We start from the raw sequence: 24,580 nt of genomic DNA, 5'->3' as shown, positions 1-24,580 counted from the left end.
CAGAGAGAACAATAGGTTGAACTGCCTACTACCTACTCCACAGCCTTTGCATAATTGCTCAGAGTATTCTATAACTTTCATAATGCATCAGGAGCTTCTACACAGAGAAGCTCATTTACATCATGTAATACTTCTAAATAAATTGGAAAGTGCTATCAGCATCACAGTAACGGTGGAGAAAGCTTAATACCTACAGCAAGGTTAACATGGGTTTTCTCTTCCATGGTTATCAAAAAAATATATATATATCCATTCAGAACCACTATTCTTTAAACTCAAACTGATAAGAACACAAGCCTGTAAGAACATTAACAGGGTCAGATCAAAGGCCAATACTCCCAGTGTTCTGTCCTCTGTGATTGCCAGCAGCAGATACTTGGAGAAAAACATCTTTCCATGCTCTTCTTAGATTTAGGACAGAAGTGTCTAAGTAGAAGCAGAGCATACAATGATGTTTTATGTGAATCCAGCAACCCATAGCTTCTAGTTCCCACTAGCTTTAAAGATTTCCTAAGGCAAGATGAATCATTATCAGTATTTTCTTCTGCTGAAACGGGTGATAGCCTGGACAGAACTGGAATTTGTATTAATTCTCAAACTTAACTAGAAATGGCTCCGTGCAGAGGTATTTCTCTTTAACACCACACTTTCCAGATAAAGCTTGTGCTGTCAAAGAATCAGTAGAGGTGACTCTTTATTAAAATGTTGAAAATACTGGTATTGTACAGGACTGCACATTTATCTTTAAGGAGGAAAGGAACAGAATAATCATACTGAGTACTGAAGAAAAGAACCATGAATACCAGAATACTGAAGAAAAGAACCACAAATTGAAACAGTCACTACTGGAGTTGTGAATGATATAAAACAGGTCTGGAAGAAAGCTTCTATTTTCACAGTCTTTGAGAAGACAGAGTGGTCTACCGAAATCTCAGCTGTCACAGAATTAACTTGTTTGCCATTTTGGTAACATAGCAAAATATATTTGTTAATATAACCCTTTTGTGAACTTCTGTGAATAATTGACAGGAGTTAGGAAGAACAGAAACAACATCTGCTTGAGTATTAATGGATGTAACTGTGCTGAAACATCTCATGACTACACCAGTCCTTCTAACATTGGCTGTCACAAAGACTCAGTCAGATGTGTGTCTATAACATGTCACACTCACTTGAGGAGGAGCAAAGAACAACTCCTAGCAGGAACCAACTTTCTTATACAAGGCGGAAGATGCTGTTCAGAAACTCACCCCTAGCAGCCAGTAGTTTTTTCAATAAATGGCATAAACAGCTTCAGAGGAATTCAGATGTGGTAAGATGTGAAGTCTTGTCTCCCTCTCTTCCAAATCAGGGAACTTCCTCCACATCTACGTGCTATTTCATGAACGAGTCTCTGCTTAACATTTTGGAAATTAACAGAAGAGGCCTATGCCATGTCATATCCGTCCTGCTATTTTGAAAATTCATCTTAATATACTAAAGTAAATTAATGCACTTAAGGTTATAAGGAAGGAAAAAAAATGGAGGCAAATGGTATCTATGATTAGCTTATATTTTTGAAATTTTCTTAGATATCGAAAATTCAAAATACAAGCCCCAGGGCATCTCAAATTTCTGAAGAAAGCTACAGACAAAAGTCATAAATTCCAAGTAAAACACTTCAAAAAGATGATTTTTGAGTTCTTCCCTAGTTTTCTTAGCAACTCAGTTAGTTTACCATGAGACCATACCATAGTTCCAGAGGAAAATTATATTTTTTGAGGTTTGAGTTTTTTTTCTTTTCTTAATTTTCCATGTATACACCAAAGATGTAAAATTTCTTTTAGAATTGCCTTCTAAAAACTGAAATTATATCTACTGAGCAACTATTTCTTCATCACAAAATGACATACAAAACTTCTGCAGATGTTCAGTATTAGGTTAGAGATTGTGTTAATGTGACAAAGAAAAACCTTAAGATTCTACATCTTGTCACTAATCTAAGCTGACATCATTGTCAATGTTTTAAAATTGAGGCAGAGAATTAATAAGCAGCATTCCAGTAATCATGTGCAGAGTTTGGAGATCCAGGAGACATTCACTGGGGAAGTTCATTTCTACACAGCTGAAAACTAAACATTACGTTCCTGAGAACTGTTCTTACAGCAATACAGATAATTATCTTTTGATTGTGAGATTTTAGTCACATAAATGTTAAACATTTTTATTACATATTTTTTTTGGAATTCACTTTTTTAACAGTCCTTATGCATTTATTAAAGTTTGCAATGCTGAATAGTTATGAAAGTGCAGTAATGAAAAGAAAGACAAATTATTGTTAGAAAGCAAGAATAGCATGCAAGAAAACAGAACTAATCCAGTGTCTAACATTAAAGTTGGACCAACCTATCATGGAAGAAATATCTCGTGAAAGGCAAATAAACACCTGTCTTATTTTAACTTTACTTATGTGTGTCCGTGCTATTATAAATTTATCGAATAAAAGACAATGAGCATGAACTAATCAAGAATTGACTGTTTATAAAAGGAATGCAAAGTCAAAACCAATTCTAAAACAATTATTTTTTTTCAGTAGGTTACAAAGGAGAAGATGATAATGGATTTTTAATTTACTGAGTTATATTTCACGAGATGCAAGGTCTCAAAGCCTTTCACTTCTATACTTCATCCCCTGCTAACTTCTCCCTACTAAATTTATAAAAAGTTACAGGTTTAAACTGTGTTTCAGAAACTATTCAAGATACAAAGCTAAATCTCTTTGGGAACAGCTCAGAATCTATAATTTTTTTGAAGAATATACTTTGCTTCAGCAGTTACTTTTGCTATTCCAGACTACTTTTCTTAGAAAGACTCCAGATGGTTGATCTGAAACTAAGGTCAGTTTTTTTTTGACATTTTCTTTAAAACAGCATCAATATGTGTGTGTGTGAGAGAGAGAAAGAGAAAGAGAGAGAGACACAGAGAGAGATTTTCTTCGATGATGGCCTACCTCGAAAATCATAATCTCATTACTGCAATGTTTATTTAGGTAAATTGTGGGTCTCACCTTGGCATTTAATTAGTCACTTGGAAAAAAAACCAGCATACACCTTCACTTGGGCATATATTTGCACTGCATAACAGTTATTGCTTAATTATCCGTATTTCAGAAGCAATATTTATTAACTTCACCTGCTAAAAAGTGTTAGCCTCTCTGTTCTCTGTAAACCATATCAAATATATAAACATTTTCTCATTTCCCCTTTATGCCTAATCTCTTTGTTTTCCATCCTCAAAGTGGTGTCCTTAAATGTCTCTTCACACTGTCTCTTACCCCAAATTAGTTTGACAAACACACAAAAGAATAAGAAGTAAATATTTCCATTTTTGCTCTAATGGAATATTTGTCCTTTAAGTTATTTGCTGCCTGGAGCATGTACTGTGCTTTACTCAGCTTAATTCAATTCATTTTTGGTATCTAACATAAGGAAGAATGTCTTTCATTGGTTCTCATCATTCAGATTCCATTTCCATTCTATTGTACACACGTATCATTTGAGTCAAGCGTTCATCACTAGTTGCTTTGAAAAATATGAAGAGTAAAATATGCTCACCTTCAGGCTCCCCACAGAGTGTACACTGTGACTCTGCAAAGAAAAAGAGAAAAAATAAAATTTCTTGTTTTTAAGATCTGTGTGGTCTAGAGTTACAAAATCATAATTACATTCAAATAAAACAAACCTTATGGAACTCAAATTTAACATGGAAAATGTATTTCTATTTTCAGCAACTGCTTTTTTTTTTTCCTTTTTTTTTTTTTCTTTTTAAACAGCTGCAATATAACTTTCAAAGAAGAATTTTTGCTGGAAGAATTTTCTAAATAGAACTATGTAAGTCTCTAGTTATATTTATGTAACTATCATCTCCACAGATTCCAGCTGAACGAATTCAGGTAGCAGGAGTTTTTGCTTCCACATGACTTGTTTTGTATTTGTGGCTGTACAATACTGAAGTGACAACAGCCATTCAAAGTTTAAGCCTCCTAATATTCTATCGTTGGAGGTAGCAGACAATAACAGAAACAAAATTGTTACATTTCTTTGTCATAAAAGACTTCCAAGTCCTCACAAGCAAATGATATAAGTCAAATTGTCAATGTGCTGTTATACAAAGTATTCAAGTATAGAAATGAAGAAAATACAACTCGATCTTAATAACCACAGGGTCTCCAAATTTACAAGTATTATTTTATTCATACATCACTATTTGGAAGTTGGTTGTCAATTATTTGGCATAATGTACAAATATTTGCACAGACGTTAAATTATTTAAAGCATCCCTTGCTTGAGATTTAGCTTCTTCAGGTGTTGATATCAAGCTGAAGAACAAAGTTATTATTTAGAATCCAAACACCAGAATCAACTGAAATCACAGGGATTGTAACCAAGTTGGCAGATAATTCTGATAGTGCTAGAAAAAGACTTGTTCAAGACAGTTCAGTACATGTTTCAATAACAAACCTTTGGAATCTCCATTTTAAGACTCAGATGAAAAATGACAACTAACAGCGAAAAGTATGCTGAAGAAAAAAATACATATACACGCACACACACACGTATGTGTGCATCTATCTTTATACAAATTAAGTGCAAAAAACAGTTTAACATTCCTGGTTATATACAAATCCCTTAACTCCTGTTAATATTTTTTTTTCTATCAAATGGCAAATAGAAGATTGGACTTTAGCTGTGATCTTGTCTTTAAGGGAAAAAAAAAAAAAAAAAAAGCACCAGAAACTAAAATATGAGATGCATGAAATGCATGAAATGCATACACTGAGTTGATTGACCTTTACAGTGCTTCTGTAACATTGCCAGTTATTTAGAAGTACTTCCTCCATACAGATAAGAGGCTATCACAAAATAACCCATTGTTGCAATGGTACTTGACCCTACATCTTCCCTCTATTTTAAAAATTTTAGTTGTTGCTTTTTAATACTGTCAGAGATTGTAGTATACATGATGGAAAGGAATGAGAAAAGTTATGTTAATTCAGGCAACTCTACTACTGCTCTTAGGTGGATCACAGTTTTAAAACAGCATAAAATGCCTGAAAAAAAAAAAAAAAAAGAGAGAAATTAATTTTGATGCAGGTCAGCACGGTGAAGCATGTAGTTGAATGATCTTTTGATAGACTCATTGGTGTCCCCAGCAGAACTGACAAACTGCAAACAACGCTCCAGTGGCAAGCTTGGGAAAACCCACCAACGAAAAGCATAAAAAATTTAGTCACAGATATCACAGGACAGTTTTTTCCACGGCTGAATGAAAAATGCACTTGCCACAATCCGAAGTGATGCAGAGGAAGCAGCTCAGAAGATTTTTTTCACTTTTAATTCAAAGACTTTCTGAGGTTTGACTGAGAGGGGCTGCCTGTCTGTGTGCACTTTATTATCCTGATTGATAAGGAAGAACAAACTGAGACTTGGTTTCTGAACTCCTGGCTTTTTGCTGATCCTCTATGTCCTGCTAACAACCACTTCAGTGGCTTGCTACAGTCCAAAGAGTCTGCTTGACATTTTTTGCAGCCCTCAACGCCATTTTCCAAAGGTCCCCATTCAACAGCACAAATTATTAGCTTCCCTCTTTTCCCACCAACATACCTTAGTGCCAATACTTGAATAGAATAGTGCAGTTGGAAGGGACCTACAGAGGTCATCAAGTCCAACTGCCTGACCTCTTCAGAGCTAACCGTAAGGTAAAGCATATTCATGAGGGCATTGTCCAAATGCCTCTTGAACACTGACAGGCCTAGGGCATCAGCCACCTCTCTAGGAAGCCTGTTCCAGTGTTTGACCACCCTCAGTGTAAGGAAACTTTTCCTAATGCCCAGTCTGACCCTCCCCTGGCACAGCTCTGTGCCGTTCCCTCATGTCCTGCCATCAGTGACCAGGGAGCAGAGACCGGCACCTCCCTCTGTGCGTCCCCTCCTCAGGGAGCTGCAGGGAGCAGCGAGGCCGCCTCTCGGCCTCCTCTTCTCCAAACTGGGCAACCCCAGGGTCCTCAGCCTCTCCTCACAGGACATGCCTCCCAGCCCTATTACCAGCTTTGTTGTCCTCTGGATGCTCTCAAGTCCCTTAATACACTGCCACAGAACTACTGCAGTCTGGAGCAGGACAGATAGTCTGACCGCGAAATAAGGCTTACAGATAAGACTGGTGCCAGAAAGTTGTCCAAAAGCTAGCTCTCAGCATTATTCCTGACGGGCAGCTGCTTTTTTTGGCTTTCTTTCAGGTGTTTGTTTAAGGTCCTGTGTTGACGGGCAGGCCAGGTGTTTCTTCTCTTACCTCATATACATGCTTGGAGAAGGTTCATGTGGGGATTTTGTTTTAATTCATCACTGTATCCTTCCAGAAGCAGGGAATCATTGCAAGCTGACAGCAGCGCTGGTAAGAAGCAGACTTTGTGGACGTGGATGATTCACCAGTAATCCTGTGCTTACAAATTCCCCTCTCCCCATACTCTGCTGCTGTGGGGGAGGACTAGATACCCATTTTGTTGTGCTTGACACATACGATCAAGCGACAAACAGAAACACAACTCCCTGTGCTAGGCACGTGAACAACATGACAGGGAGGATGTACGGAGCATTGCTTCCCACGGAGCCCATGTGTGCATGTGCCTGTGTTGAAAATCTCAGTGATTATAGCTACACCACAGAATGAGGAAAAAAAAAAATCAAGACCACACTGGTTTTGCTACTATGAATGGCAGTTAAAAGACATATTTGTACTTAATGTGGGAAATAATTAAGTCTATTCTATGGTAATTGTTGAAAGATTTTATGTCCAATGTTTCTAACCCAAAAATCATATAAAACATGCATATCACACTCAAGATATTTGTACATTTACATTACACATAAATACATAAATCTTTAAAATCCTGTAAAAAGATGTGTCTTGAAACTTATTTCAACTGACTTTCTCTGGAAGGAAGTTGCTGCATCTTGATAGAAATGATCTCTCTGGAAGATAGGTCAATACTAAATTCCTGTATTAATTTGGAAATTTATTTTAAATCTCAGTTAAATTTCTGAGATGGGATGGCAGCAATCAAGGACATGACAACAGTGGAAAAAGTTACCGTTCCATCAGCTGGAGTGACATTACTCAGGCTGAGATGCACCTAACCTAAGGATGGGTAGCTCAGCATTAATGCTCCAGATCTAAAGTAGCCCTTAAAGACTTTTCTAATTAGAGGGAAGAAACACCTAACCTGCTGTGGAAACCTAAGTTAGCATGAATTAAATCACTTTTTATAAGTACCCACTCCTTCATTTTTTTTTATGTTGTTACAGGTCTTAGATGTAGGCTCTGTCTTCACAATAACATTTATAGCAAGACAGAAATGTTCACTGGAAGCGATATCTGGAGGTCTTGAAAGACCTCAGCCTCCCACTGAAACAGGCTGCTGTCACAAGTTCAGCTTAGCCACAGCTCTGACAGACAGGTCTTGAAAGCCACCAAGGATGGAGTGGCAACCTCAGTGGGCAGCCTACATTAATGCTGCATCAACCTCCTACTGTGCTACTTGAACCTTTCAATATGCAGTTTGTGGCCTTTCTTCCTTATTATATCACCCAGTACTGCCAAAAAGACTTTGGATCCACCACCTCTGCAATTCTCCTTCAAACAGTTGTAGGCTGCTATTGGACCTCCACTGGAATAAATGAGCCCAGCTCCCTCAGTTATTTTCCTTGTAGGCCAAGTACCCTGACCAGAGGGCCCTTTGCTGGACCCCCTCCAACTTCTCCCCATGTTTCTTGAAGCAAGGAGCTCCAAACACTGAGCACACATTCCAGGTGCACCTCACCTGCACCAAGCAGAAGGAAAGAACCACCTCCTCAATCTACTGATCATACTCATTGTGGCACACCACACTATTCAGCTATTTGCAATGGGAGAACGACGTTGGCCCATATGCAACCTGCTTCCTTCAGAAATAAACAAATGAAGAAAATCAAGTCTTAGTGAGAACAGTCCCCTGACCCAAGTCAGCCGTCTATCATAGCAGTGCTAATGTATGGCACAAGAGAGGGAGGGAGCGTGTGGCCAAACATAGGCAGACCAAGGCTGCTCTTTTCAGGGGCCACCAGACCACAGATCAGCTGCAGGGAATTGTGAAATTTCAGTCTCAGGCATACAGCTGTTGTATGACCATGCTGGATAAAATGAAGTCTAAAGTGAAAATGCTTAAGCTACTGCACATTGTAATGGAATAGAAACAGTGACATGTCCCATTCCAACATTTCAGACAAGAATATTTATTAAACATCTCTTTCTGCCATTTCCTATTAATGGATTATGCCTCTACATATCTGATTCATCTGAAGTATTATGATGATATATTCACAGGAGGTATTCTTTCTTTTTAATACATTGCTAATCAGCTTCACTTAAAGATGTTCACTCTTGCAAACACTCATACATGTGAGAAACTTCTTTGTCATTGTTCTCAAAAGTAAAATGACTAAGATGGGCAAGTGTTTGGAGATTTGGGACCCAATAAATCAATAGAACAAGGAAAACCTGTATTTATATTATTAATCTCACTCTATCATTTTGAAATTGGCTAGCCAGCAGAAATAATTTCCCCAGATATAAGAACTTGCTGACAAAATAGGTCATAAGAAGGATCTTTTGAAGAAACAAATTTATCATGAAGACACAAGCTCTTTCTTTTCCCCAAATAATATGAAATTTATTTTATTTTGATAGTTTTTCTTGTCTAACCTAAGTAATAAGTAAAACTAAAGTTCATAAACCCAGACATGTAAAAGCTGACATTCTTTCTCCAAATAGCTGAGTTCAGTATCCAATTTTAAATTAGAGTGAAGATAAATTATTCTGCTAAACATGTGCACCCTTCCTTGCTTTGTGAATAGCTTTTTTGGTATGGTTGATGCAAATACAATAAAATTCACTATAAAGGGCTATGATAAAGAATACAATATATGGGCCAAATGAAAGACACGGAATAGCCATTATGAATAAATTACAATTCAAAATACCTGTGCAAGCTATGTAATGTAATAAGACTAAGACAAAACAGTATTAGTAATATTCAAAATCAGTTTAAAGGAGACAGTGAATTATATTTCTTAGTTAACTACACTTTAAAATACAGTATACTCTCAGCAGGGTCTACCCAGATTATGGAGTCTATCTTGGATGAGTTTTGACCAAGATGTACAGAAGTGCCAGTAAGACAAGAAATCATATGCAAGGTGAGGAGCAGAGTTAGGGATAACCTCAGCACGGCATTCTGGAAATTGATGCGGTCAGCCCTTCTGACTGCCTCTTGAACAATACCACACATCCAGCTTGTATCCCCACTTCATTGCTGTTAACACTATTTTCTGTCTCTCAGAGGCCCTTTGCAGCCACCCTTCTCTATATTATTTTAAATTTTAACTACAAGCATAACTTTGTTGGACTCATCGAAAACAATCCTTAGGTTTTTGCTTTGTTTTGTTTTCATTTTTCATTTATGCAAACTAATAGTAAAAATTAAAAAAAAAATAGCAGTGAAAAAATGGATTGAGTTTCAGTAAGGAGGTTTAGCTGATAATGGTTTAGGTTTTCATTTCACTGGTTCCAACGGCAACAAGTGCAACAGTTTTTGGCACTATTCCAGCAATGTCTCTTCGCATCATTTTACTGGTGCCAGTGAAAGGAAACTCCACAACACCTAAAGAGACATAGAGTAGCCATGCATTATATTGAGGTTTAGGGCAGCTGAAAAGCAAGGCATAATTTAAGGTTATGCTGTGGGACTTCTAATCATTTTCAGGATTTTAGTCCAATATTTGTATCTAAACATGGCTATAATAGTGGCAATAAAAGCCAACTGTATTATGAACAATGTTTTTCATTCTCTCTTTACATGTCTATTTTTTTCCCCTGTACCTTTTGCCTTATCTGTGTCTGTTTCTCCTGTTGATATCTCACTGTTGCACAATACCATCGGGTGAAATATTGATGTGACAGACCTATAGGATATATTTTCTCATGTCTGCCAAGAATCCCTCATTCACAGTTATCCTCTTGCTTGACACTGAAGCCAGAGCAAATCCTCTGGACATCTCCCACTCTGTGTTCAGTCATCCATGTAGGTAAGGTGTTGAGAGATACCTACAAAAACCATCTAGTCTAACCTTCTGCAGAGTACACTAGAGCTTTCCCTACAGATTTTTTTTTTTTTCTAAAATATTCCCCAAAATCTCTGATGACAGGAAATACAACCCTCTTCAGGTAAATTATCTCTGTTGCTTTCCAGATGGGGAGTTTTTAATATTAAAATCAAATCATATATACATATATATATGCACACACACACACACACATCCCAAGCAGACATTGTTTTCAACTATGCAGATGGAAAATAAAATCTCTAATGCACTTACCAAATAAATAAATAAATACATACATACATAAATCTATTCCAGATTTTCCAGATACTCTTTATTTTCTTCAGGTCTTGTTTTTTCTGTTCTAAACCTTGTTCATCCAATTTTTCCTCCCCAGTCACGGTTTCTGATAATCCTCTCATCTTTGCTGTTCTCCTCTGGACTCTTTGCAACTTTGCCAATCAAAGTTTTAAGTTCCTGACACTGAACACAGTACAATACTGGAACCCTTCAGCTGCCAGGTAGAGCAGAATAGTTACACTCTTGCATATTTTTAATATTTCTAAGAGTGCCACTGGCACTCTTTGGGTATCACTATTTCTGCATTTTGGAGAAAAGAAAAAATACAATAGAAAAACAAACAAACAAACAAAACAACAACAAACCAAAAATGAAAACAAACAAACCAAAAAAACACTGCCTGTGAGAGACTAGCAGTTGGGCTATATTGGGAAAGACAGAGCAAGGGGAATAAGTAGCCCTGGGAGAGGAAGAGACTGAAAGAACTTTAAATAAAAATAGAATATAGAATAGCCATTATTAAAATAGAATGAGCTTAAAGCAGAAGAAAATCAACCAACCTGGCAGCTAATTTTGTATCGTTTTGAGCAAATGAACTGACATCCAACCAAATACATAAAGCAAGCACTAAGAGCCCATTATTTTCCCCAGATAAAAATATAAGGTTCGTGCTCAAAGCAATGCCAGAACTTATTCACAGTACTTGCACATCAGATCCTTCTCCATACGGAGTTTACACATTACATGTGCATTAACCAAGCCAAAAGATATTTCAGAAAAGAATGATGAGACCAGGCAATCAAATATTTTCATAGGAAAACAAAAGTAACTGAAGCAATAAAAAACAAAATACAAACCACTCATAAAAAAAATCTAATGTTTTCTCTCTTGATGATTTGAACACAAATACTTTCTTTTCAGAGTAGCAGCCATAAACAGTAATAAAATGGATGTACGTTAGCACATTTCTGACACACATTTCAAATGCACACTATTGAAGTGGAGAGTTCAAATATCCTTGAATGAGTCCAAAAAAATAATAAAAAATAAAAAATCAGGTGTGCTTATAAAGAGCAAATCTACATGCTTTTCTCATTTTTCTATTCATTTTCTAGTATTTGACATTCTATGGTTATAGTGAGTCATCTTCCTCACAACTGAGGGAAAAAAAACTCACCAACCCCTAATCACACTGTTGCATCTTTATGAAAAGCACTAAGTAGAGGAAGACTGATGATAAAAAATTGTGAGACCGTAGATACATGAGAGTGCTATGAAACACCAAACTGAAGGCATTTTGTGCCACAGGCTTGCTCCAAACCCTTCTGAAGCCAATACAAGTCTCATTGGAATTCAGTGGACATGAGGTCAAACCTCAACAGCATACTAATGCAAATAATTGCTAGGCTATCTGTCACCATTCATCCCCCTCTGTCTTTTCTCTCTTCTTTTACTTAGCTTACATTAAAAGATTTCATCAATAATTTCGCAGCCTCATAAGAACAAGTAAAAATGGTACAAATCCAAGCTGAGCATGATATAACAAAGAACCAGATAGACAAATGGCAAAAATATAGGATGGGACAGCACAGTTATAGACTAGATCACATAGTCTGATACTCTGGTACTCTGAAGGTTAAATTGATTTTATCTCCCCTTTCTTTTCTTATCTGTCATATTGGAATCAGATTTCAAACGGACTTGAATGGGGTGGAGAGCTGACAAACGGATTTAAGGAGGTCATTTGAAATACCAAGGGTGTACAAGAAGTGTGAAAGAGCATGATGTAACCACTAGAGTGGTAAAAACGAATTTAAAATGAAAGCAGATGAAGTTCAAGGTGTATCCACATCTGAGCAAGAGAAAGTCTCCTCACCAAGACTGTGGAATGATACCCTAAATGTAAAATCATCAATGTACATGGACTTCGAACAACACAGGTTGGAAGAGATGTCTTGAGTCTACCCCTCAAGACAGAGCACTGTCAATTTCAAAGTAACATGAGGTTGCTCATGGCTTTGTCCACCCCAGTTTTGAAAATTCACCAGGAAGGAGAATCAACAATTTCGATGGTCATCTGTTGTGGTGTCTGAGCACCCTTACCCTGAAGATTTTTTTTCCTCATGTCTAATTGAAATTTCCCTTGCTGCAACATCTGTCCCTTCCCTCTCATCCTTTCACTCTGCCTGTCTGTCTGGCTCCATCTGATGTCTGGATCCATCTTCCTGTATTGACCCATTAAGCAGCTGAAGACAGCAATTATCTCTGCTCTCCTCTTAGCTTCCTCTTCTTCAGGTTGAACAAACCCAGGTCTCTTCAGCGTCTCCCTGTGCACCATGAGCTCCAGTACCCGACCCATCCTGGTGGCTGTATTCTGGACACACTCCAGTTTGGCTATGTCTTCTACTGGCGCAGGAGCTGGGCAGGGTTAGAACTGGGCTCTACTCCAATTGCAGCATCTCAAGTGCTGAAAAGAGGGGAATAATCACCTCCTTCAACCTGCTAGCTGTAAAGACACTGCTGAGATTGTAATAAAAGGGCATTTAAACGTGGAAGGACTCTGATATACAACTAAAGCTCTGAATTGGTCCAGGCCCAAATCACCTCACATGCTAAGTGATTACTTGAGGAGGTTACAGCAGTTACCCTAATGTGCCAGGCAATGTGTCCCAACAGCTATAGACCATAGCTCAATGTCTGACCTGTCATATAAGCCATTGATACTGTCCTAAGGCTGGGTGGAAACAAAGCCTGTTTATATGAGGCCAGAGCTATCCTCTGTAAGGATTTCTGTCTTGACCAGTCTATAATGTCTTTTGGCATCTAATGGCACCACTAATTATATCTGCATACTCATTAGAAGAGCTTCCACATAATCTCTGCTCTCCATTAGAGATGTTATCTTTTGGTGGGATAGAGCAAATACACAAGAAACACAAATTAAGTGTGAAACATTAAACTTAATTAACAAGCAAACAAAAATCTGTATAGCCTTTACCACCAAACTAATAAGTGTTAATAAACATAGTATGGAAAAAAATTTAAGAGTGAACTGACCAAAATATGCTTCTCCTTTTCTCTTGAACGTTCTCAAGAGTCTGCTCCGTGGATGAGTCCAAACATTTCCATTTTACTGGATTTATAAACGATCACTACCACAACCATTACAAAAGCACAGAGAGCTCACTGCAGGGCTCAGACTAAGCTCAAAGTAAGAAGAGTGCTTAATTTTGACTTTTACAATAGAAACTAAAGATTTCTTCACAGTAACATAAACTTTCCAGTGGGTTAAACAGGAAAAAAAAAAAAAAAAAAAAAGCTTGTCATTTTCCACAAAACTACTACTAACTTCAGCTCCAAGCTCATAACTTGTTCTGGTGCAGTGAGGCTCCACACCTGTCCAGAACCCCTATACTAGAACAGATTGTGAAATTGGGCACATCTGGAAATTTTTTATGCATGAAGTTTTCCACAGCGAACATTCCTCAACATTCATAAGTGAAAACAAGCCAAAATTCCAGCTGCAACTAAATGAACATTAATAAGAACTGGAAATAGGTCCTTTGACAAAAAGATGTAAAATTGAGGAGTTGAGAGTCCAAAAATGTTTCATGAAGCTACAACTGAGACCTTGAATTCAGGAACTAAAAAGTCTGTTTTTTTTTTCAGAAACACTCATAAATTTAGCCTTAAATAGCCAAAAGCAAAGTTGAAACAACAGATTTAAAGTTATTATTTCTCTTTAACTACGTGAATAGTTCTTTTTCTTTCTGCAATACATCATGTAGACAATAACGGATACATCTTTTCAGCCAACCTCACCTTTTACTTTCCTGCAGCAAACCAGTATTCACTGTCACTGATCTGACCTTCACATTCTTAACATTTTTTGTCATGGTCTGGTGATTTCTTTGATAGTTAGCTACAAGGTAGTCCAGATCTGCAGTGTTAGAAGTCTATATACAGAGCACATTCATCAAAAGGAGCCCGAAGGTCTAAATAAAAATTGTGTGACTTGTTAATATGCACTATGCCATAGTCGTAACTGCTAAGCATCATGCATCATGTGTTGATTAGAAACTTTGGGGAACATGGAATGCAAACACCCAAAACTCCTATGGGATGCTTTTGTCCGACTATTAAACATCATTGAAATTAGAACCTCACTATAAACCTTGTAAGTATTTTAGACGTTATTGATACATTCATAAAACTCTCAAGCTCAAATTAATGTATAAATACTGACCTAATTAAGTACAAATCATTGGTATTATCATAATTGGAACAAACTTTCACTGACAAGCACAGCCTAGGGGTAAGATACTGTTGCTAGCCCCATCTGAATGTTATTGCATTTTGGAAATAAAACATTTTGTTGTGTCAAATATAAAATGAAGTTGTATGATTACACATCACTTTTAATACTATTAAAAGACACTAGTCCATATTAAGTGCTTGTAAATTCTCAGATTAGTCAACTGAGTTTGCAACAAAATCAGTTTATCTCTACTTTTTTCCCCAAAAATCATTAAATAAATTTCTATTGTAACTGAGAACACCTCTTTTAATCTTAGAATAATACAAACTTTTCTCTACTTCCATACAAGATACTGGAAGCAAGTCTACAGAAAAAATGAAAAATTACAGATTAACTGAGCAGTTTCTCTTATAAGATACATGATCCAGTTCAGAGACTATGCCAAGAAACTGCCACCCTCAGTTTTCTTTTCTGTCTGAGTATTTAAATGGGAGAAAATTTGTTTCAGTCACAAAAAAGTGTTTTTAATGTAGCTTTTCTTTTAGATAGTGATACTATTCTCTGCAAACTGACCCCTCAATAGCCTCTTAAGTGAGGTTATCTGCAGGACCAGGCATGCATTTAGAGATGATAAACCCAAAAGTTATGTGATTTCCATGGCGTTACTGGCCTCCATCAAATTATTTACAAGATGTAACTAAGGGGTAAACGACTGAAAATTTGAAACTAAGGGGATTCTTATCACCAAGGATATAATAATGAATTACTTGCAAGAGACAGTGAAAAAGTTAAGATCCAGCTTTCAACAGTAAAATGATAAATAATTATACACAAGTTACTCATAAATAAATGTCACAAACTACTAGTTTGTAATGCTAAATTCTCTTAATCACAGAAACACTGCTGAATTACTAATCAAGACAAAACAGACACAAACAGGTGTGAAATTAGCTGTCTGCCAGATTTAATTCTTCATCCTTGGAAAAAATAAATAAATAAATAAATAAAAGGAACATGATTTACCATGGCTATTTTTCAGCACTATTTATCTAAGTATTCCTATTTAAAATCTTTCAATCATTGGGTGATGTACTTAGACAAGTACCATTTGTCTTCAAGAAACAATTAAGCCTCAGATTTGGTTGAAAAACAGTAAAGCATAACACTGGCTAAGATGGAGTCCAAATGTAAACAAGTTTCCCAATATACATAACTCTTCATTAAAATCTCAGGCCCCTTTAATAACCATATAATCTTCATGATCTAATTGTATGATGAGCTAGTAATAACACGAATCTATCCATTAGACTTAGAAATGCTTTGGCTTAAGTGAAGTATTATGGTATAAATTGTCCTGCCTTGTTCTATGATATAAATAACAATATAACAAAAATTCACTTAGCAGCTAAACTACCTGGAGGAATCTGAATGTTTCCTTGGAGATTATTCATAAAACATAGCTTCACATATATTTTTGATCTCTCCATGCTCTGAAGGCTCACAAATTTTTCACTAGCTTTGGGATTTTGGTTCTGTCTGGTCCCATAGCAAAAATTAATTTTTATTTTTTTTTATAAAAACAAAATAAAACTCTGGATGTGAAACTACATGCTTTCACATACACACAAGGAATGCCAAACCTACAGAAGAAACAGCTAAATACACTGAATTTTAAACACATGATTTATTAACACTGATTTCATCAGAACTAAGTACTCCTTTATGTATATTTGATGTTGAGGAACTGAGGCTGGGAATGATAAGGCTGAGTCTCTTTGGGTTAGGATCAGAGGGAAGGCCAACAAGGCAAGCATCCTGGTGGGGTCTGTTATAGACCGCCGAACCAGGATGAGGAGACGGATGAGGAGTTCTACAGGCAGCTGGCAGAAGCCGCGAAATCGTCAGCGCTTGTTCTTGTGGGGGACGTCAACTTCCCAGACATATCCTGGAAGCACAACACAGCCCAGAGAAAGCAGTCTAGGAGGTTTCTGGAGAGCGTGGAAGATAGCTTCCTGACGCAGCTGGTTAGTGAGCCTACCAGGGGAGGTGCCCCGCTAGACCTTCTGTTCACAAACAGTGACGGACTGGTGGGAGATGTGGTGGTCGGGAGCTGTCTTGGGCAGAGTGACCACGAAATGGTAGTTCTCTATTCTTGGCGAAGTCAGGAAGGGGACCAGTAAAACCGCTGTCTTGGACTTCCGGAGGGCTGACTTTGAGCTGTTCGGGGCACTGGTTGGCAGAGTCCCTTGGGAGGAGGTTCTGAAGGGCAGAGGAGTCCAGGAAGGCTGGGCACTCTTCAAGAAGGAAATCTTAATGGCTCAGGAGCGGTCTGTCCCCACATGCCCAAAGACGAGCCGGCGCGGAACTAGACCGGCCTGGCTGAACAGAGAGTTGTGGCTCGAGCTTAGGAGAAAAAGGAGGGTTTATAATCTTTGGAAAAGAGGGCGGGCTACTCAGGAGGACTATAGGATGTTGCGAGGCTGTGCAGGGATAAAATTAGAAAGGCCAATGCTCATCTGGAGCTCAATCTGGCTACTGCTGTTAAAGATAAACAAAAAAAAGTTTTTACAAATACATCAACACAAAAAGGAGGACTAAGGAGAATCTCCATCCTTTACTGGATGCGGGGGGAAACTTAGTTACAAAAGATGAGGAAAAGGCTGAGGTACTCAATGCCGCCTTTGCCTCAGTCTTTAGTGGCAAGACCATTGTTCTCTGGATACCCGGTACCATGAGCTGGTGGAAGGGGATGGGGAGCAGGATGTGGCCCTTACTATCCATGAGGAAATGGTCGGCGACCTGCTACAGCACTTGGATGTACGCAAGTCGATGGGGCCGATGGGATCCACCCGAGGGTACTGAGAGAACTGGCGGAGGAGCTGGCCAAGCCGCTTTCCATCATTTATTGGCAGTTCTGGCTATCAGGAGAGGTCCCAGTCGACTGGCGCTAGCAAATGTGACGCCCATCTACAAGAAGGGCCGGAGGGCAGACCCGGGGAACTATAGGCCTGTTAGTTTGACCTCAGTGCCAGGGAAGCTCATGGAGCAGATTATCTCGAATGTCGTCACGCGGCACTTGAAGGGCAACCAGGGCGATCAGGCCCAGTCCAGCATTGGTTTATGAAAGGTAGGTCTGCTTGACGAACCTGATCTCCTTCTATGACCAAGTGAACGCACCTGGTGGATGAGGGGAAGGCTGTGGATGTGATCTACCTTGACTTCAGTAAGGCTTTTGACACTGTTTCCCACAACATTCTCCTCGAGAAACTGGCTGCTCGCAGCTTGGACTGGCGTACGCTTCGTTGGGTTAAAACTGGCTGGATGGCTGGGCCCAAAGAGTTGTGGTGAATGGAGTCAAATCCAGTTGGAGGCCTGTTACTAGTGGAGTCCCCCAGGCTCAGTGCTGGGGCCGGTCCTCTTTAATATCTTTATCGATGACCTGGACGAGGGGATTGAGTGCACCCTCAGTAAGTTTGCAGATGACACCAAGTTAGGTGCATGTGTCGATCTGCTCGAGGGTAGGAAGGCTCTGCAGGAGGATCTGGATAGGCTGGACTGATGGGCTGAGGTCAACTGGTATGAAGTTCAACAAGGCCAAGTGCCGGGTCCTGCACCTGGGGCGCAACAACCCCAAGCAGCGCTACAGGCTGGGAGATGAGTGGTTGGAAAGCTGCCTGGCAGAGAAGGACCTGGGAGTACTGGTTGATAGTCGGCTGAATATGAGCCAGCAGTGTGCTCAGGTGGCCAAGAAGGCCAACAGCATCCTGGCTTGTATAAGAGCAACGTGGCCAGCAGGTCTAGGGAGGTGATTGTCCCCCATGTACTCGGCTCTGGTGAGGCTGCACCTCGAGTACTGTGTTCAGTTTGGGCCCCTCGCTACAAGAAGGACATGGAGGTGCTCGAGAGAGTCCAGAGAAGGGCGACAAGGCTGGTGTGGGGTCTGGAGAACAAGTCTTACAAGGAGCGGCTGAGGGAGCTGGGGTTGTTCAGCCTGGAGAGAGGAGGCTCAGGGGCGACCTCATCGCTCTCTATAGGTACCTTAAAGGAGGCTGTAGAGAGGTGGGGGTTGGTCTATTCTCCCACGTGCCTGGTGACAGGACGAGGGGGAATGGGCTAAAGTTGCGCCAGGGGAGGTTTAGGTTGGATATTAGGGAAGAACTTCTTTACTGAAAGGGTTGTTAGGCATTGGAATGGGCTGCCCAGGGAAGTGGTTGAGTCGCCATCCCTGGAGGTCTTTAAAAGACGTTAGATGTAGTCCTTAGTGATACGGTTTAGTGGAGGTTTGTTAGTGTTAGGACAGAGGTTGGACTAGATGATCTTGGAGGGTCTCTTCCAACATAGACATTCTGTGATTCTGTATTTTATAAATTTGTCTACTTTGAAATTGACCCAGATTAGGAGATCCTTGAATGTCCATATAGCAAAACCAAAATCTGAGGGAAATGAAAGAATATCCATCCCTCCTCCTTACCTTTGTCGATTAAGAGAGAACACATTCTGATTATGCTAATATAATATCAAGTTGTGGCATAAATACATTAAAAAAATGGAATGGAGAAATACACACGTGAAAAAGTTAAATTGCATTGGAAAGGGGAGAGGAAATAATCACTCACATGAAGCTTCAGGTAAATTCCCAATTAGCATTGCCTCATGTTGCAGACATTGAATATGATGCTTACAATTACCATTCAATTGGTATTTCTTTTGTTAAGTGGAAACATCGAGATCAGTGACATCTTGCTGTTGAAACAATATTAGGAATACAAAAGGACTGGTAACTCTGAGGAAATCCAGGCATTTTTTAAACATTTCTTTGGCTTGCATTGTCTAGCTAACTGGAAGCCTAGGCTCTGCTTTTAAGAAGACCTTCAGAAAAAAATATTATCATTGCTGATGTTCAAGATCAAATGTTGCAATAAACCTGGATTCACAATGATTTCAAGTCCTTGTCATGACATTTCAGTCACGTTGCCCAAACTAATGACTTGCAAGGGTTACACTTATATGAAACATTTTTTCACGGTGGGAAGAAACATCTCTATATAGTTTTGTATAGGAGATCTCTTTACAGTAATAACTCCAAATTCAATTTATCTGATTTGGAAATAAGAGAGTCTATTGTGAAAGAAACAGATTCTCCCATGTAAAATTAGCAAAAGATCAGCAAGTATACAGACAGGAACAAAGACGAGAAATGAGCTTTGTGATAAAAAGCTAGGTAACAAGAATCTAGGATGGAAGAGAGCAACTTGCAAAATGAACATATTTGTCGTCAAGTAAGAGAGCAAGTACCGAGAGGTAACAAGCACCCACCGAACCAGAGCTGAAGGCTTAAAACAATTACACCAAAATCATATACAGAAAGGCTGAAAAAAAAACAATAGATCCAGGGAAAAAAAGAAAAAGATATAGATGAAAATTAAGTGTGTTGTTGTCGTTTTAAATGCTGAAAGCATCGGCATTGTAAAACATCTGCAGAAGTTCACATATGCATAGCTACAAATGAATGCTCTGCATTAAAGAGTTTATGCTTACTGAAACAATGAGGCTCTGCGGAAGTACTACGAACTTCCTATGAATTCCCTGGAGAGAGTACACTCAGAGTACAGATAAATGAAATACTCATTCACAGTAGGAGCTTGGTCTAAGTGTGGGAAACACAGCACCAATACCGTACGTGAAAATTGAGAGAAGCATGACTCAGACGTTTATTTTTTCTGAAAGACGGGGAACTTAAAATATACAACAGTAGGAAGTGAAAGATCAGGATCTCGGTATGTGTCACCATGGTTCAGCCAAAAATCAAAGGAATCTCACTGTTTTTTATCAATTATTGGCCCAAGATCTTCCAATCTGTGGGTAATAACGCAACTGGAGACAGAGCCAGTAATTAGGAGAATGCAATTGGATTCAAAAGGTTTTCCATTATTTTTTGTGACTGGATGAGCAGATGGCAAATGCAGCTTAAACACAGAAAAAATGTGAGATAATTAGCAGGGAAACCAAACACCAAGTTAGAGAATATGTACTAAGTGGAAATCTCATCTAGCAAGCTAATCAAGAGAGGAATTTGGGGTTATTATGAAAAATAATTAAAACCATCAAATCATTTCGCAGCTGCTGGAAAAAAAAAAAAAAAAAAAAGAAGGCAAAGATGATAGCAGGTTACATTAATAGATGGATACACCACAAAGTAAAGCGATATTATTAGTGTTCAAGGCACTTATTAAGTAAGAGCCTCTAGAATGCTCCACCTGGCCTTGCAGGCGCAGGGCTGCATGGCGAGGCAGTGCAATAGGGATGAAAATCTGGCGTGCTGCTGGTACTCCCTGCGTAGCAGGCTCCCAGGGCTACGGAGAACGAGCCTCTCCCAGCCTCATTCATGACTTGACAAATTCCACCTGAGACCCAGTTAGGTTATTTTTGTTCCCACTACTCTTACAATGCAGTTTCAGAGCCTCGGTCTTGGATGGTTAAAACCATCAACCTCCATTTATTCACGGCCGGTTTATTCTAATTGCAGCAATATCATTTAGGCTGTATCACTCTTCTTTCTTCCTGCTGTTTACCTCCTTGATGTATCCATAGAGAGCAATCATATGCCTTCTTGGCCTTCCTCTTGCTGTGTAAGACTTGTCAAGACATTACATTTTTCTCTTGTAAAGTAAGCTCTCCACTTTCTTGATCACCACAGTAGCCCTATAAGCTCAAGTGCACACTTCTACTCCAGTGCAGATTTCTGCTGTGAATAGTTCTTGTGCTTGCAAGGATCTCTTACGACATCGGCATGTGTTAGCAAGCAAGGAGCCCCAGGAAAGGGACACAGTCAGCTGCCGTGGCAGCCAACAAGCCCATGAGGCTGCTTGTTGGGAACACCCCCAGAACGTGAGGGCAAGGGGTTATTTCGGACATACTGGCATCAATTGGACCTGGTTGGGGTAAGAAGAGGTGGGTATGGAGCTCTCAGCTTGGGAGCACCCTGTGGGAGAACGGAAAGAGGGAGACCGCAGAGTGGGAGGGTCGGTGTTGGACTGGAGGCCGGGGTTTGGGACCAAGGCTGGGGCAGGGTTTTTGGAGGGAGAGGGGACACTATGGAGAGGGGATAGGTGACTGGTGTGGGTAGGGGGAGTCATTTTCAGGGTCAGAGAGGGGTGTGGGTAGCTCCAGGTGGGCTGGGAGGAATGGAGTTGCTGGGGAGGCTCTGGAGCAGTATGGAGGCCATTAATCAGGAGTCCACTTGAGAACAGGAACGCACACATGCAGACTACTCCCTTGCTCCCACTTTCATTCTACTTTAATTTTGCTTTGACAAGGAAATTAGATCCATGACCCTTGCCCTTTGGCAGGTCTCGAGACTCCTTCTATGCAGTATTCCCCTCACCTGCGCCCACTGTCCTGCATTTCAACAGGGAGCTTGGTGCCTTGAAGACAAGTTGCTAAAAAATCTGACTAATGTTAGCATCTGGGCAGAGGAAACAGACCCAAATTAAGACCCCTCATTGTAAAGGCAGACATACAAACTCAGCAACTATCAGATTTGTTCGGTCTCCCAATCAGCACAAGTATTATGTTGAAACCAGCTATTATACAAGCTGCTTCTTCCCCAGCAGCTGGGATTTAGGGGACATGGGAGAGAGCCAAGCGTATTGTGAACAGGGAGGCTTAGCAGATGTTACAGAGGAAGTGAAGATACTACTTGGGATGAGGGGAAAGTTATTAATAAGGAACTGGAGGAGAGAGGACTGGGCTACCATAACACGGGAACATAGGTCACGAATCCATTAGATGCTATCATTAGTTCCTGCATCAATCAAACCACTTGCTTACTTTCCAAATACAGTGACTTTGTTCATGTGGCATTGGAGTGTTCAGCATAAACCTAATTTTGAACTAGTAAATTACTAGAAGTCAGAGCCAAGGTATTCAGCAGAAGAAATTTAATATAGTGACTGATGTATAGCAGGTCTGATCGCAGAACAGAACACATTTATAAATGTTTCCCTTAATTGTGTCCCTTAAGCTTGCAGGGAGTTGGTGATATCCAAGTACTTTTTAATCAATATTGAAAAATCACAACAAAGAACCTTAACAAAACAGAGAATCTCTAAGTTACTGTTCTTCAGAACATTTTCCTAGAGCTTGACTGTCCTTGGGAGTGCTTTCAACCCACATCTACGGGAGAGAACTAGACCTTTACTGTACATTTTTGTACGCAAACTGTTTCTTTCTTGCTCTTTAACCTGCTTCCTCTTTTCTGCCAGGTAGGTGGGAAGCATTCAGTCTTATCTGCATATAACAATGCAACCACAAATTTACTTGTACTGGGTAAAGTGGCACTTTGCTTCTGTTATTGTCAGCCATCTGATTAGTACTTCACTGAGCAATGGGAGTGAAACTGCCTCAAAGAGACTTCATCCCCAGGATGCTCCTAGGGTCATATACTTGCATAGAATTAATTATGTGTCATTTTATTTGGGAATAGCATAGTTATTGTATAAATTAAGACTAGTTTTAAAGTGACATTCTAATTCACTAACACCTGGTGTACTTAGCATCACGTCCAGGGCAGGTTTAGTTAACGGGGCTCAGAATTTCTACCTGATGGTGAAGTTCAACATTTCAGCAATTGCTTTTGTGCCCAACTGGAGAAAAACCAAAACGCCAACCCATTTGTAGATCAAAGTTCTCCTGTTTAAGCTGAAATGTTTAACTTTTGGCTTATCAAAGAGAAAGGAAATATCTTTGTTACTGTATGATTTAGTTTGGTCAAAGTCTGTTGTGCTGCTCCCACTTCTCAGACCTCCTATCACATTGACAAGCAGAGTTTCCCAACCACTGGGTAACTCTTGTGAGGCTGTCTAGCTCCTATGAAAACACAGGACTATGTATATCATGGGAGAGAGCCTAGTCCTGGAAACCTGATCCAAAAAAGTGCACAGCTACAAGGAAGGCCTTCATAACAAGTGTTAAACTGCACAAGTTTGTGCAGTTCAGTGCCTGTTGCAGAGAAAAGCATTCCAACACAGCACAACCCTGTTAGTGTGGCCGATCCACCTTGATGTGGAAATGATTCTTTTCATTATGTCACATTCAACAGAATTCAACACATTTGGCAATTTTTGATTTTGCAGGAAATTCTCTCCTCGATCATGAAATATGCAATAAACATCATGGATCTTCTTAACAAAAATCAACTTTAATAAAGGAGTCTACCACAGGGCCACTATGAAACCTGCACTATGTTAAATATTATTAAGGCAAATTCATGTTTTTACCATCCAACAAGAAGATTTTCTCAATGCTATCAATATTTTTATTACTATTTTTGTTGCAACCCTTTTATTTTTGTAAATATATATATATTTAGGTAGAAAATGAGAAGAAGGAAACAGAAGTATGCCATTTTAATCAAAAAATAAACTATGAAAGGCTACTGAAATCTGTTATATCTCCCTTTGACCCTTCATCTGGGTAATCACTGTAACTTTTCTGCTGGGTCATTCAATGCTGCCACGCTGCCTACCAGCCCGCAGCCAGCCAGCCAGGCTTAATACAAAGGTTCCCCCAAAAAAGCAGCTGCATTTTCCCTTCTGTAGGAAGTTGGAGAAAAGAGCACTGTGCTTGAGAAGTGTTAGGTATTTTTTACAAAACTCTGGTGCATTTATAATCTAATCATGTAATAATGCCTTGTGCTCACACGTTCTTCTAAGTGCTTCCATTGCTTTATCCCCAGGGGGTACTATCAAGCGAGGTTATTTTTTCACGTTGACAGCCTATTGTTCAACAAGTAGTTAGAGAAAGGACCACGGTTTTTTCTGAATGTGAACGAGTGGCCATTGGGGGATACA

At 39.3% G+C, this 24,580-nt stretch overlaps 1 protein-coding gene across 4 annotated transcripts in view; it reads right to left on the bottom strand.

The window, feature by feature from the left end:
* The window catches only part of DLGAP2 (DLG associated protein 2), a 462,298-nt gene that overhangs the window by 233,919 nt on the left and 203,799 nt on the right, over nucleotides 1-24,580 (bottom strand). For all 4 annotated transcript variants that reach the window (XM_040552625.1, XM_040552624.1, XM_040552626.1 and 1 more), the window contains one exon: nucleotides 3,594-3,626. In XM_040552625.1, coding sequence (XP_040408559.1) covers nucleotides 3,594-3,626 — 33 coding nt within the window. The remainder of the gene's footprint in view (nucleotides 1-3,593; nucleotides 3,627-24,580) is intronic.

Source organism: Cygnus olor, chromosome 3 (genome assembly GCF_009769625.2).
Source record: "Cygnus olor isolate bCygOlo1 chromosome 3, bCygOlo1.pri.v2, whole genome shotgun sequence".
Classification (NCBI taxonomy): Eukaryota; Metazoa; Chordata; class Aves; order Anseriformes; family Anatidae; genus Cygnus; species Cygnus olor.
Note: the sequence above shows the minus strand (reverse complement) of the source record. Positions and strands in the feature narration are given on the sequence as shown.